This window comes from Malus domestica, chromosome 10 (genome assembly GCF_042453785.1).
Source record: "Malus domestica chromosome 10, GDT2T_hap1".
NCBI classification, from domain to species: domain Eukaryota; kingdom Viridiplantae; phylum Streptophyta; class Magnoliopsida; order Rosales; family Rosaceae; genus Malus; species Malus domestica.
In genome coordinates this window covers 23970819-23986762 of record NC_091670.1, presented here as the reverse complement: position 1 = coordinate 23986762, position 15944 = coordinate 23970819, and the positions used below count along the sequence as shown (strand labels likewise).

At 40.6% G+C, this 15944-nt stretch overlaps 1 protein-coding gene across 1 annotated transcript; it reads right to left on the bottom strand.

Annotated features, from left to right (window-relative positions):
• Positions 1-1172: 1172 nt before the first annotated feature.
• On the bottom strand, positions 1173-6792 carry LOC103444981 (disease resistance-like protein DSC1). The gene is made up of 6 exons (XM_070807199.1): positions 6657-6792; positions 5577-6082; positions 4374-5475; positions 3961-4263; positions 2365-3864; positions 1173-2216 (listed from the first exon to the last, which is right to left on the bottom strand). The coding sequence occupies exons 2-6, from the start codon at positions 6071-6073 to the stop codon at positions 1296-1298; spliced, it is 4323 nt and encodes a 1440-aa protein (XP_070663300.1). The 5' UTR covers positions 6074-6082; positions 6657-6792; the 3' UTR covers positions 1173-1295.
• Between the last annotated feature and the right edge of the window lie 9152 nt (positions 6793-15944).

Sequence of the window (15944 nt, the reverse complement as noted above, 5' to 3'; positions counted from 1 at the left end):
TATATCTTGATTCATAGAAAGGGCTTAAGCAGGGAGTGAATTCTGATAGAAAGCCTCAAGGCCTACACCTAAGGCCCCACGAAGGCATCTATTTAGCTTCATTTCATGTTGTGGTCTAGTTGGTCCGAGTATAAGGATTAACTCTGATGGGAAGCCTCAAGGCCTATACCTAAGGCCCTACAAAGGCACTCATTTGGGTTCGTCCTACCTCTTGGATTCAGATAATCAAAAGTATAATAGTGACAAGACTCTGGCAACCATAAAAGACCAAATATGATACATCCAAGCGCTGGTTTAGTTTGATAGGAAGCCTCAAGGCCTATATCTAAGGCCTCACAAAGGCACCTGTTATATCTAACTTGGTTTCTCGGGCGTATACATATTCAATCAAAGCTTAACACCCATTCAACATCTGCCATACTGAAGATGGCAGTGGCACGCCTGAGCACGACAAAGTTAATCTTGATTGTGAGCCTTAAGGCCTACATCTAAGGCCCTACAAAGGCACCTTTTCAAATTAACTCTGTCTTTCTCTTTCAGAACTGCCCGACGAGCCTTGCCCGAAGTGTGTCTTGCCCGACCAAGATCTGCCCGACAAAGGCTTGCCCGAGCAAGCTCGAGAAGAAAGCAGAAGTAGGACAGATACCCTCAACCGACGCCATTCTCCCAGGGGAGCTGTGTGCTCGTCCGCCAAGAGATTCCTGCGACGAACAATATCCAAGACATGGCCGGCAAGCCATTTTTTTGTTCTTCTTCTTCTTCTATTTTTCCGTTGTTTAGATCTTTCATTATTTGTTATAATTAAAGGGCAAAGTCCGGGATGAGAAATAAAAAATAGTAATATGATTGTCACAAACCTTGTGTGTTGTCTAGTGGAGAACAATTTTAAAAGGATGCAAGCCCCAATCGGAAGGGGAATCTTGGATATGTGGACCCTGTGTGAATGTCAACTTTGCGTCACTATTAGTTTAGATGAAAGTTTGCAATTTTAAATTTTAAATCTACTTCTAATTAGCAATAATCTGACAATCTGTTTGAATTTCTTTAATCATGTCATCCATTTGCGATATAGTAGTTGCAACTTGTAATAAGATGATGGCTGCAATAATAGTGATTTAAACTTAAACATAATTAGATACTATAGAGGACTGGGGAGAACTGCGTACCTTCAATGGTATTATAATCAAAATTCGATTTTTTTTTATTAACTTTTGTACACGGGAGGGAGAAGGGCTCGACTGCGCTAGAAAATCCATAGGCTTAAGAAACCCGAAACCGTCTTCAGCCCACAAGGCTTACAACAACACGAAGGACAGAACCCAAACAAGAAGAGAGGCCCAAACCAAGAACAATATCCACCACCACATTTTGGTCTCTTTGAACATGCTTGATCTTGCACCTCTATTTGTTCTTTTGTTGCCAATTCTCTGGTGAAGGAATTCATCTTCTTGTTCGTCGCATGAGCTGAAAACTTTGCTTACACTTGCCGCAGACTTGTCAGGAAGACTCTTAGTTCCATTATCTTCTTCCACAAACATGACTGCTCTTGCGCCTCCAGTTCTCCTTTTCTTTCTAATTCTCTGATTGAATATTTCATCTTCTTGTTCCTTGTACGAGCTAAAAATGTCACTAGCTGCAGATTCATCACCAAGTTTCTCAGTTTTAGCATCTTCTTCTACTTTTGTTTCACCTCCCAACATGACATCAAAATTCTCGGAATCTTGGGCATACAGCAGGCGGATCCCACACTTTTTCACCTTCACCTCGGGTCTGTCGAGATGATCAACCACATAGAAGTCCAGAGAGGGCTCAGTGACAACATTCGGAAAAGGACTGGAGGATTTTTCTCCCTCTAGAAGATCAAAGTCACCATACCACACAAACACGTGGTCAGCATTGAAATTGTAGTCATCCTGTTCTCCAAGATTATAGATGGTCTCATCCGTGGTCCAACCATTGAATTCACGATCAGATTCATGGCTTCCACCATAACGGTTTTTGAAATTAGATTTACATCCAAAATTCAAACCCCGTATAACATTATAGTTATCAAATGAAACAACAACAGATAGAGCGAAACCCAAGAAATCTGTGTTAAACCAATCTGGAGGAAGCTTGATTTTTATTGAAGATCCCTCATTTTGATGGCTGAACCAATTTGGAATTTCACTCCCTGGACATACAAAGGGAGTCGAATATCTTGCATGATAAAAGTCCTGTGCCATGGATGAACATCATGATTATTGAATCAAACAATAGCAGCTCCTCCAACCTTAATTTGTTAGAAATCATACCAACATATTCTAGTAAACAACAAGGGGGGGGGGAGAGAGAGAGAGAGAGAGATAGAGAGAGAGTCCATACATATGTTACTTCATCTTGAACTCTAAGGATTGATAATGCTATTGCCATTCGCACAATTCTAATCAGCACATCAGACATTATGTTGCTCCATGCATTCTCATCCAACTTTACACAATTCGAAAATTTAAGTTCCTCTGGAAGCCCTCGGATAACTTCATAATCATCCCAACCTTGTGCGAGTGCAGTCCTTGAACTTGACACTGTCTTCAGAGATGTGCAGCCATGTGCTTCGAGAGAATGTAGCAATGGGAGCTCTGGTAAAGTTTGAAGGCTTTTGCAATTGGTTAAGCGCAGCCACCGCATCTGAAATGCTCGTTTGATGCTTGTAGGTAGGCTTTTAATCAAGGTTCCACTTAGATCTAAATCTTGTAATGAGGTTATGCAAGTGAGGTGATCAGGGATCTCCAGTATGCTGCAGTAACTAAGGTTTAGTCTTTCCAACGAGCACAACCCGACCGAGAAGGGAGGCAATTCTTTAAGTTTTAAACAGCCATCAAAGCTAAGAGTTTTAAGACAGTTCAAATTGTAGATGCTATTAGGGACAAACTCGAGGTTCTTGCAGAGATATAGCTCTAATGTTTGAAGCCCAGATAGCTTTCCAATTGACGACGGTAGCTCTCTAACCACTGTTCTTTCTAAACCAATCAATTCCAGATGGTTTGTAGGCTCCAAGATTTCTGGGAAATATTCAAATTCAGAGCAACCAGTAAGATCAAGTCTGTGAAGTGATTTCAACTTACAAATGCTCGTTGGGAGACTCACAAGCCTTTTGCAGTCATTCAATTTGATTGAAGTGAGACCCGAGAGGCACTCGATTGATGAGGGCAGCTCTTTAACTGCTGTTCTTTCTAAACTAAGAAATTCTAGATGATCCATAGGCTCCGAGATTTCTGGAAAGCATTCAAATTCAGAGCAACCAGTGAGATCAAGTCTCTCAAGAGATTTCAACTTACAAATGCTTGACGGGAGTTTCGCAAACTTTTTGCAATTTTCCAGTTGAATTTCAATGAGGTCAGAAAGACACTCGATTGATGACGGCAGTTCAACTATTGCTGTCCCAGTCAACTCTAACAGTTTTATAGCCTTGGGAAGCTCTGAAAACATGCCAAGAGATGAGCAGTCTCTTACACTAAAAGTACCTGAGATCTTCAGCTTACAATTGCAACTTGGAAGATTCTTAAGGTTCTTACAAGATCGAATATCCAAGTGCAAAATCTTTTCATGAGACCAAACTGATGACGGCAATTCATTTATTGCAGTCATAGATAAATTTAAGGATTCAATATTGCCTGGCATCTCCGAAAGATATTTGAGATTTGAGCACCCTTCCAGCTGAAGATGCTTAAGCTTTTCAAGATACTGAAAGTACAAAGGAATCCGAACCAAACTTGTACAGCCACCAAGATTTATATGCTCAATTTTTTGACTTCGAGATAGATCTGGAACTTCAATTAGATGTTTGGAGAAACATAGATCAATCTCTTTTAAGTTCCCAAAAATCTGTAACAAATGAACGAGAAATGACAAAGAGTTTATAAGTAAGCCTTGAATAGCTCCACCCCCATTTTATACAAGAACTAAAATAAGAATAAATACCTGGCTTTCATCCCAAAGTTTCTCAACTTGGCTGTAGGGCATTCGGAGTTCAATAACATTTCCTGGATAAAATTTTGATGGTAAGGCTTTCAAAGGGTATTCCTCCCAGTAAATATAACTAAGTGCTTCGGGAAGAGACTGAAGACCATCAGAAAGGTATAATTTGTTGTACTTCTTGTCAAAGCTTTTGTTTTCAATCCTTAGCACTTTGAGATTGTACATCTTTTCGAAGGCTGCAGGACTCACTTGTATCCCTCTAATCTGAGAGAGGTTAAAGAATATGCATTCAACGGTTGCAGTTCCCTACAATCAAAAAACACATTATAAATAAGGATAAGATTGCAGCAATTTGTACTGAAATGAGTGTTTCACTGGTGTCTTGTCATACAAAGTTGAAGGCATTTTTCTCTTACCGTATTGTTCTTCAATACACGACAGACATCGTCAGCAATGAACAACCTATTGCGTTTTCCGGGCTCTTCAATACATTGTTCAGAAACAATTTCCCGACCCATTTCTTGTAACAAATCATGCATCTCTAGGCAGTTCCTTGTTGAAATTGATAGGAGAGACTTATCAATGAGAACTTTAATCCCTCCTACAAAGAAACCGCGAATAGCTAACATTTCTTTTGTAAAACCTATATCCATCCCTTTGTAAAAACATGCTATATCAAGAAATACCTCCTTTGCATTTTTTTCTAATCCATCATAACTTAATCTCAACACATTCTGAATTTTTCGGTTGGGAAACCTTTTCAACTCGTTCAATTGATCTTCCCAATCTTCTTTGCTCTCACAGTGAAGGAACAAGGAACCCAAAATTATAAGAGCTAATGGAATGCCTCCAGCATATTCTACCACCACTTCCGACAACTCTGTATAATATGGAACCATAGATTTATTTTTGAAAGCATGCAAATGAAAGAGCTGAAGAGCTTCATCACAGTTTAATCCCTCAACCTTGTAGATCTTATCAGCATCAACGATTACCTTAAGAAGGCGCCTATCTCTAGTAGTTATAATGATTCGACTTCCGCGACCAAACCGAATATTATCACCAACTAGAAGTTCCAATTGCTTTGAATCATTCACATCATCAAGAACAATGAGTGCCTTTGTACGGCTGAGCCTTTCTGGAACAAAACATAGTCCTATAGATGGAGTGTCAATATTTAGATCTTTTTCGTTTAGTATCTCACGAAGAAGTACATTCCGCAAGTGCTTTAGTCCATGTCTTTCTGACTCCTCCCTCACATTTGGAAGAAAACATGAAGCCTCAAATTTAGAAGTGAGTCGGTGAAAAACAGCTTCAGCAAGGGTGGTCTTGCCAATACCACCCATGCCCCAAATACCTACGGTGCAAACATCTGGTGAATCAATGCATAATAACAATTCAATTTGCTCAATTTGAGTTCCAATTCCAACCATGTCCTTCTTTAAATCACGTAATGATTTGCGATTCAATTTGGTCATAATATCATCGACAACGTCCTCAACAAAATTGGCCTCCGTCCTAAGAAATATGATACAATATTTAGTAAGCATGCCTTAACAAATATTTGATGAACCAGATGGTCACAAGCAGAAATTGGTACGAGTTAGAGAGTAAGTTACCCTCTTTTGCTAGAAGTATCAAACCCTGACATATCGGCTGCTTCCTTCAAAGCATCCCTCCACTTGTTCACCTTGTCCAAATTGTCCTTGAAACGTTTTTCAAGGTGAGCAAACGCATCTGCATAACTCCCCTGTTGTTTTCGTACATGTGATGGATCTATTCCGTAAAAGATGGGTATAACAGTCTGTCCATATCTTTCCTTGCATCCTAGTATATGCACAAGCTCATCCAAACACCATGTGGACGAAGCATAGTCTTTCGAGAAAATGACCACCGAAAGCTTTGATTTCTCTATTGCATCGAGAAGGGCAGGTCCAATTTTATCTCCTCTCTCAAGCTTGTAATCTATGTAGGTGTCAATTTTCTTGCGAACTAGAGCAGCGTAGAGATGGCTGGTAAAAGTATCACGGGTATCCACACCTCTGAAACTAAGAAAGACATCATACTTTTCTCGAGGAGGGGTAAAAGAAACAGAATCAGAAGAAGAATCGGCCATATTCGCAGCCTGCAAACCCAAAAGTAGTCAAAGCATCATACTTTCATAACCCAAAGGCCTAGTTTGGTATAAAGGATTGGATTCGAATGGATAAGCCAAGGTATTTTGAATGAAGAAATGAAAAAATTACGGTCAACTTGGTTGGGGGTAGGAGATGGATTACTCGAGGAAAAAAAACTTGTGCATTCCGATCCTCCCCAAAACGAAATATAATTTTGGTCTCCCTTCAATGTACGTTGAATTTAAAGGTTATCCTTTCCAATCCAATCCGAGACACCAAACGAGGCATCTTTAGAGGGTTATCAATTCCAATCCAATCCTAGACACCAAACGAGGCATAACTGTAAACCACGCAATCAGGCACCAATCAAAGTAACCAATGTGATTTTGGCAAAATAGCATTTTGAATTTTTCATGTCAGCAATATTAGAGATACCAGAATAGCAATTTTAGGATAGGAAGTTGCAGAGAGATGAATTGCAAAGTGAGAAACAATACAATTAAAAAGGGATTAAGGTGCTAATAAGAGAGAATCAGGCTCTAATTAAGCAATTGAGATGGAAGTTGCGGCCAGAGAGACTACCTTGGAGCAGTTGCATGCAGAGATTTGATCAGGCTTTAGCAGTTGACATTGTAGTCGACTATCAAGTTACCAAAACTTCAAAAGCCAACAGCGAAAGGGTATGGGAGGGAGATCCAACGTATGAGCAGCAGACAAACAGTCCCAAGACTCCAAACTCCAAAGAGTCCTTTTGTCTCCAACACTGGGCTTAGGCCCATTACTTGAATTTAAGTTGGTCGGGTCGGGTTGGGGCCTAGACTGATGTGAGTGAATCAAGTGGCCGAAATCCCAATCCAATGTCTTTTTCTTTTATGACAGCGGAGCATAAACCCCAAAAAGAAGAAAGAAGATTACATAAGAATATCACAAGACCACGAGATCTTAGTCATATTTGCAACTAACACTCAATGATAAGAAGTGGGAGCTTGTTAAAAAAAAAAACTCGACCCAAACTGCATGACAAACTTAAACAAGCCAAATCTTTAGTAACAAAATTCTTTTCACGATAGATATAACGAATTGAACCGTAAGAGCACAATCCGATTCTACCATAATTTTCTTAATTCCATTATTCGATGCAAGATGCACCCCAATAAAAACACCCCAAACTTCAGCACATAGATTCTCACCTCGACCAAGAGTAAGACAAAAACTAGAAACCCATGCTCCCGATGAGTTTTTGAGGACACTGCCAACACTGATGAAATTGGCCTCCCCTTACGACACCCATCAACATTAAAGTTTACCCAACCCTCAGCAGGAGGTTCTTAACGAAGGAGAGCATGTGTTTGAAGGAGTTTTAGGAAATAAACCATCTTCGCCCGAAGCCAATCTTTCAAATAAGTAATGATCATAGATTTGGAATCATCAGGGAGAGCCAAATCCTATTCAAAAGTACTTTTGTTTCGTCAGTGCGACAAAAACCAGCACGTGATGCAGAAAATAAGTCTCCATTCCAAATTATCCAACAATAATATCATGGAAGAGAGATTATTTTGGAACCAAATAGTAGTATACGCATTAGCGAAATCCTAATCCACTTTGGCATCAGTGAGAGCTCTATTGTTCTGTAAAATATTAACTTTGTATGATATTTGCCTCTGTAAGTTCTGTTGTCTATGATTAATATGGAAATTACAAACCTGATTTTTCACCAGTAATTAAAAAAAATTCAATAATTATTTGTTCTATCAACTAAAAGAAAACATAATTCAACTTTGTCTTTAGTTTTCTCTATTTCTTCCTCCATAACCTTGTATTTATTTTATTTTAGGGCAAAATGAATAGAGGAAGATTTAGGAAAGGAGAACTAAAAATAACTTTAAGAAATGACTTTAAGTAGTTGGAGCTAATAGAAGACTTGATGCAAAATCGAGTATAATGACATTCTATGATTCATATAACCGACTATACTTAAAGGGATAAGCCTTTATTGTATTTGTACATGCTCTACCATAGCCAAGATCAAAATTCTGCATCTAAAATAGGTGTGGCCTCTCTATGGTCCGGATCATTGAGTGTCACATATTAAGTTTCAGACAAGAAAATTAAAAAATATTAATTTTATAAATGGGAGTTTTATTGAAAAGGGCTTGAGATAAATGTATGTTGAATTTAAAGGTTATCCTTTCCAATCAAATCCGAGACACCAAACGAAGCATAAATGTAAATGACCCAATCAGGCACCAATCAAAGTAACCAATGTGATTTTGGCAAAATAACATTTTGATTTTTCATGTCAGCAATGTTAGAGATACCAGATTACCAACTTTAGCATAGGAAGTTGCAGAGAGATGAACGGCAAAGTGTGCAACAATATAATTTAAAAGGGATTTAGGTGCTAATAAGAGAGAATCAGGCTGTAATTAAGCAATTGAGATAGAATCAGGCTTTAGCAGTTGACATTGTAGTTGACTGTCAAGTTACCAAGATTTCAAAAGCCAACTGTGGAAGGGGATGGGGGTCCTTTCATCACTTTTAAGCCATCTTCAACCGAGCCGGCTAAATGACTATAAGCTAAAATATAGCCCCTTTTGACACAAAATCAATCTCCAATGAAGGGCTAGGCCAAAAAAATTTGGGACCCACCTAGCCAAAATATGGCCAAATGACCAAAGGGCTAGGCAAATATAGACAGTTAGCCCTAAAAGTTGAACTCAGTTGTACTACTAGCTGACATCATATAGCCTTTTATTTTTTTAATACGAATTTGAAAAAAAAATTTAAAATTCAAAATTTTCCCTATAAGTACCTAAGTCATTTCTACACTATTTCTCATATCCTTTTCAACCTTCCATACTATCTTACATCATTTTAATGTTCAAGTTGTTAACATGCAAGTAAATTTAAAATATTTAATAACATGAAACTTAAAACAACATTTAGCGACAAGTAGCCCTCAAAATATGTCCGGAAACCTTATTTTAATATGGTAGTTTAATTTAATTAACTGATAAAATTAAAGAACAAACTTAAAATAATAAATTATTGAGGTGACTAAAAAATAACGACTTTCGGTTGGAGATTGTATATAGATATGGTTTGGCATTGTTTATTAAAAAATAATTTCTTACAAGACTATAATTTAGACGAAGGCTAAACATAACCCATTCAGTTGGAGATGACCTTAAGTTCCAACATATCAGCAGCAGAAGCTTGGAGTCATTTTCTGAAAGAAAAAAAACAGTCCAAGACTCCAAACTCCAGAGAGTCCTCTGTCTCCAACATTGAGCTTAAACCTATTACTTGAATTCAAGTTGGTCGGGTCAGGTTGGGGTCTAGACTGATGCCAGCAAAATTAGTGGTGATAAAAGTGGCCAAAATCATCCACTTTGGCATCATTGAGAGCTCCATTGTTCTGTAAAATTTTAACTTTAAATGATATTTGCCTCTGTAAATTTTGTATATCTATGATTAATATGAAAATTACAAACCTAATATTTCACCAATAAAATTTAAAAAATATTCAATAATTATTTGTTCTATAAACGAACAGAAGACATAATTCAACTTTGTCTTTAGTTTTCTCCAATTTCTTGCTCCATACACCTTGTATCTATTTTTTTTATTTCAGGCAAAATTGGTAGAGAAAGACTTGAGAAAACTTGGAAATAGACTTTAAGAAAAGACACGAAGTAGTTAGAGCTAACGAAAAACTTAACATAAAACCGAGTGCAATGACGTTTTAAGATTAATACAATGGACTAGCAATAATTAGAAACATGATTTTCACCCAAAAATTTACAAACATAATTAGAGTGAAGCCAATCCAACTTCTACCAGAAACTTGTCACACTCATCATCCTTTTTTTTTAATAAAAAAAGCAATGTCACTTCCACTTCAACATACATAACATAAAAAAGAGATTATGTGAATATTGTTTGTACCATACTTGACCAATCCCGAAACTACTGAGCACCGGTCAACGTTATACCGTCAAGGACCTAGAAGAGTTTCCCTCCAACCAGGAGGTCAATCACAGCGCGACACATGTCGACATCAGAAGCCAATCATAGCGCGACACGTGTTAACTTCATAAGCTAATCACAACAAAACACGTGTCAATGTCGGAATAAAACTAGAAACTCTCTTCTATAAATAGAGATCATTCTCTCACAATATTTCCTAATGTCATTTGTACTAAATCATTCACTTGTACTCACTAAAGGAGAGCTTGAACCTATGTACTCGTGTAAACTCTTCACAATTAATGAGAACTCCTCTACTCCGTGAACGTAGCCAATCTGGGTGAACCACGTAGATCTTGTGTTTGCTTCCCTGTCTCTATCCATTTACATACTTATCCACACTAGTGACCGAAGCAATCTAGCGAAGGTCACAAACTTAACAATTTCTGTTGTACCAAAGTCCTCCCTGATTTTGTGCATCAACATTTGGCGCCGTTTGTGAGAACGACACTTATTCCCACTCTCTTCAGCTTTGTCAAGCTGGTTTCCACCATTCGTACACTCTCTTTTGACCAGGCATCCCTCTCCAACATGGGGAGCGAAAGAAGCCACATCACACAGAATGACACCCCTCTTGCACCTAGTGCGAAGAAATGAAAGAAGGAAGGAAAGAGGGTTGCTCTTCAAGCTAAAGTCGATAAGCTAGAAGCTCAAACCAACAAGATAACAATGAAGAATGAGGTCCTCCAGGAGCAGTATGAGAAGCTTTTTGAGATGCTCCATGAAACTATGCTTACTCAAACACGTGAGCTTGTTGCCCCAATTGAACATCTTAACCTCTTTGAGTCCACCATGGCATATTAGATGCACACCGATGAAGAGCGATGTCTTCTCTTCCCCTCCACCCTCTCTGGCGGAGTTCTAAACTGGTATTGCCGTCTTCTACCTAAGACAGTAGACTCATTTGAGGAACTGAGGAAACTGTTTGTCTCTCAACACATCTTCCAGACCGATCGCTTGCATTCTGCAGATGACTTGTACACTATTCGCCAGAAGCCGGACGAGTCACTACTAGAGTATGCTGGTCGTTTCAGCCATGAGTATTCTCGCTGTGTTGAGGCAGATGACAAGATCACCCTTAAGGCTTTCACGGCAGGCCACGTGATTGTTTCTTCAAGTACATGATCAATGCCAACACTTGGAAGACTTATTCTGAGGTGATGGCACATGCTTGCAACCATGCCTCCTCCGAGGCAAGGACATATCAAGGGAAACCCCCCACAACCACCCCTTATCAGCAAGTAGGGAGTGGAAGCCATATCCAACCAAATGAGAAGACCTCGACCTTCCAAACTGCAGCGGTGTCTCCCCCTGCCTTACTTAATACTTTGCCAAGTCAACAGACATATCAATCTCAGGGCAAAATGAAAGATTTCCATCCTCACCAGTCTCATTTTAGTAAAATGAGTAAGGGACATTACCGTGATAACTAAGGGTATCGCCATGATAATCCCCGACCTCAGGCAGTCAACACAGTGGGTCAAACACATGTCAAGACAGCCCCTACCCCGAGGTATGAGGCATACACACCTTTGAACGCCACATGCGTGACCATTTACCCCAATATAGCACACTTGATACCGAAGCCAAAGCCGAGGCACCCGGATTACAAGCCCACGAAGAACACGGGCACATTTTGCTGCTACCACAAGTATAACGGCCATGACGGCGAGAAGTGTATCACCATTCGTGATCATATTGAAGTTTTGGCACGTGAAGGAAAAATTGATCAATTCCTTCTTCACCCTCCAAGGGGTAACCGTAACCAACGCCAGGTAAATGTGATATATTCCATAAGTAGTGGCACACCCATATCTAAATCTTCCAACAGGGCCATGAAAAATAGTGAACGAGCTTTAAGGTCTGGCCACCAAGTGTTTCACGTGGAAGACATCAGGGGAGGTAAGTATCAAAAGCCTAACTGGGATCCAATATGTTTCTACCCTGAGGAAGAAAGAGGTATCATTTACCCTCACAATGACCCACTGATCGTGGAAGCTTGCATAGCCAACTTTGAAGTACGACGAATCCTGGTAGACACGGGAGCTTTGGTTAATATCATGTTTGCTGAAGCTTTCAGGGCACTTAATGTAACTGAACACTTGCTCGACCGCTCGATTTCCCCTCTGATAAGCTTCTCCGGTGATATCGTGCAACCTTTAGGGAGCATCACTTACCTTTCACCATTGGTACAGAACCTTACACAGCTACCATTACCACTAACTTCCTGGTGGTTGATTGCCCAACGGCGTACAATGTCATCTTTGGACGCACATGCATCAATGATCTCAAGGCCATGGTATCCACACATACGTTGTTGATGAAATTTCCAACCCCCTATGGCAATGGTTACATCAGAGGAGATCAACTTAGTGCACGATCATGTTACAACACTTCGGTCAAGCAACATCACCTGCCTGTGCCTAAGGAAACCCTTTCTATACATGACCAAGTCATAAAGACCAGCCCAGAGGAAGCCAACTTGGATCTTCACGGTGGCAACAGTCAACCCGACGATCCTCGAGATGACTTTTTCACCCAGCAAGCACAACCCGCTGAAGAGTTGGAGAAGGTCTCTATCTCAAAAGATTATTCGGATCACATGGTGAAGATTGGTACCACCTTGTCACCACCCATTCGGTTGGCATTGATCTCTTTTTTGCAAGAGAACACTAAGGTCTTTGCTTGGTCATACGAGGACATGCAAGACATCTCTCCCGATATAATCTGTCATCGCTTAAGTATTAACCCCAAGACCAAGCCAGTGAGACAGAAGCGAAGATCTTATGACACTGAACGGTACGAGGCAATGAAGGCAGAAGTTGAAAAACTCAAAGGCATAGGCTTCGTCCGTGAAGTCAATTATCCAACGTGGGTAGCAAATGTTGTCCTTGTAAAAAAGAATCCAACCAAGGAAAGTCTCTTGCTTCAAAAGGTCTTATGGAGAATGTGTGTCGATCATACCGACCTAAACAAAGGATGCCCGAAGGATAGCTTTCCTCTTCCTCTCATAGACAGACTTATAGACTCTACGGCAGAGTGTGAACTCCTAAGCTTCATGGATGCTTACTCAGGATATAACCAAATCCTCATGAACCCTCCAGACCAAGAACACATAGCATTCACTACTAACAGGGGACTATATTGCTATAAAGTCATGCCCTTTGGCCTAAAGAATGTAAGAGCGACTTATCAGAGACTGGTTAATTCAATGTTCGCCGAATAGATTGGGAAGAGCATGGAAGTTTACGTTGATGATATGCTAGTCAAGAGCAAACATGCTGACCAACACATCACCAACCTATCTAAAACTTTCACCATTCTAAAGAGGTATCGAATGAGGTTGAACCCCAACAAATGTGCCTTCGACGTAAGCTCTGGCAAAGTTTTAGGCTTCATGATAAGCTAACGAGGCATTGAGGCTAATCTCGAAAAGATCAAAGCAATCCTCAACATGAAGGAACCGGTAACTTCAAAAGACATCCAAAGCCTTGCTGGCAAGGTGGCAGCCTTAACTAGGTTCATTTCTAAGGCCACCGACAGATGTGCTCATTTCTTCAAAGCACTTAAGGGAAGTAAGAAGTGCATTACATGGACTGATGAATATGCCGAGGCATTCAAGAACCTCAAAGACTACATGAGTAAAGCCCATTTGTTCTCCAAACCTGAGGTTGGTGACACTCTCATTATCTATCTGTTGGTATCGACTTCAACAGTAAATTTCGTTCTTATTCGAAATGATGGTAATGTCGAACGACCTGTCTACTACGCTAGCAAGGCCTTACAAGATGCAGAGACACGATACTCCAACATTGAGAAATTGGCTTTAGCATTGGTCATGTCTGCTCGAAAACTTCGCCCTTACTTCCAAGCACATTCCATCATCGTGCTTACCAATCATCCTCTTCGACATATACTCCAAAGTCCTGACACTTCCGCCCGAATGATCAAATGGGCGATAGCATTGGGTGAGTTTGACATCTCCTACCAACCAAAGCCAGCTGAGAAGGGCCAAGTAATGGCAGACTTCATCGCCGACTTCACATATCCTGTTGACATTGTTTCTACGCCTAAAGAAGTGGTTTCATTACCCTCGGAAGCTTAGAAAATAGAACCAACAGCCCCAACATGGAGTCTATATGTTGATGGCTCATCCAACCAACAGGGTTGTGGAGCAAGACTAGTCCTTACGACCCTTGACAAAGTGGCGATGAAGTATGCCCTTCGTTTCAAATTTAAGGCGTCGAATAATGAGGCCAAATATGAAGCCCTCCTAACAGGCTTACGTTTGGCCAAACACCTTGGGGTTAAACGAATTGATATCTTCAGTGACTCCCAATTGGTGGTTAACCAGGTCACCAACAACTTTGACGCTAAGGATAGCTCCATGGCAGCATATCTGGCACAAACACAATTGTTGCTCAAGCACTTCCACTACCAGATCATCCAAATTCCTCGAGCGGCAAACAATCATGCAGATGTTTTGGCTCGCCTCGCCTCAGCGGTGGAAGACAAGATTGGGAGAAAAATTCAGGTCGAATTGTTGGCAGCACCAAGCACCATGGTTGCGGAAGTGTGCAACTTACAACAAAGAGATAGTTGGATTACCCCGATTTATAGATTCCTTGCTCATGGCACCCTTCCAAATGACAAAGTCCAAGCTAAGCAGATTCGATACAAGGCTACCTGTTACTTGATCATTAATGACCAACTCTACAAGCGGGGTTTTAACCTACCATACCTAAGATGCCTTACGCCCGTAGAGGCGGAAACTGTCCTTCGGGAAATACATGAAGGAGTTTACGGAGATCATGTTGGATCTCGATCCCTAGCACACAAGGCTTTTCGCCAAGGATATTACTGGCCAACACTTCACCAAGATGCCATCAGAATATCCCGCTCATGTGATAAGTGTCAACGCTACGCAACTATTCCTCATTCCCCTCCCGAGCTGCTCACTCCTATGATCAGCCCTTGGCCCTTGGCCCAATGGGGACTTGATTTGATCGGCCCAATGCCTGCAAGGAAGGGCAAGGTTCGCTATGCAATCGTTGCAGCTGACTACTTCACAAAGTGGGCCGAAGTAGAACCCTTGGCAACCATTACTGAGGCAAAAATAGAAAACTTCGTATGGAAAAACATCCTTTGCAGATTCGGCATTCCCAATGCGATAGTCACTGACAATGGGCGACAGTTTGGCAACAATAAGTTCAAGATGTTCTGCTCTAAGTTCAACATCAACTTATGTTTTGTCTCCCTAGCTCATCCCCAGTTTAATGGACAAGTTAACGCCATCAACAAAATAATCAAGCAAACTTTGAAAACCAGCTTGGACAAGGCTAAAGGTTGTTGGCCAGAATTTGTACCCCAAGTTCTTTGGTCATACTGCACTTCGTATCAAACATCAACAAGAGAAACCCCATTCTCACTTGCCTTTGGTACAGAGGCAGTTGTCCCAGTTGAGCTTGAACAAGCAACGTTCCGAGTCCAGAACTATGTGCAAAGCGAAAATGACAAACAACTTACCCTCAACTTAGATCTAGTCGAGGAACACATAAACTAGGCTCACTTGAGGAATGTCACCTACAAGTAGCGCATCTCTAACTACTATGACTCAAGGGTCAAACCTCATTCTTTCAAAGTGAGAGACTGGGTATTGAAGAAAAGATTACTCTGCGACAGAGTCCGGAGTGAAGGAACACTTAGTCCAAACTGGGATGGACCGTTTGAAGTTGTTGGCATCAGTCGCCCTGGCTCCTACAAGCTTAGAAGCTTGGATGGCAAGACCCTTGGCCATCCATGGAACGCTGATCACTTGAAGTACTATTACAAGTAAACTCA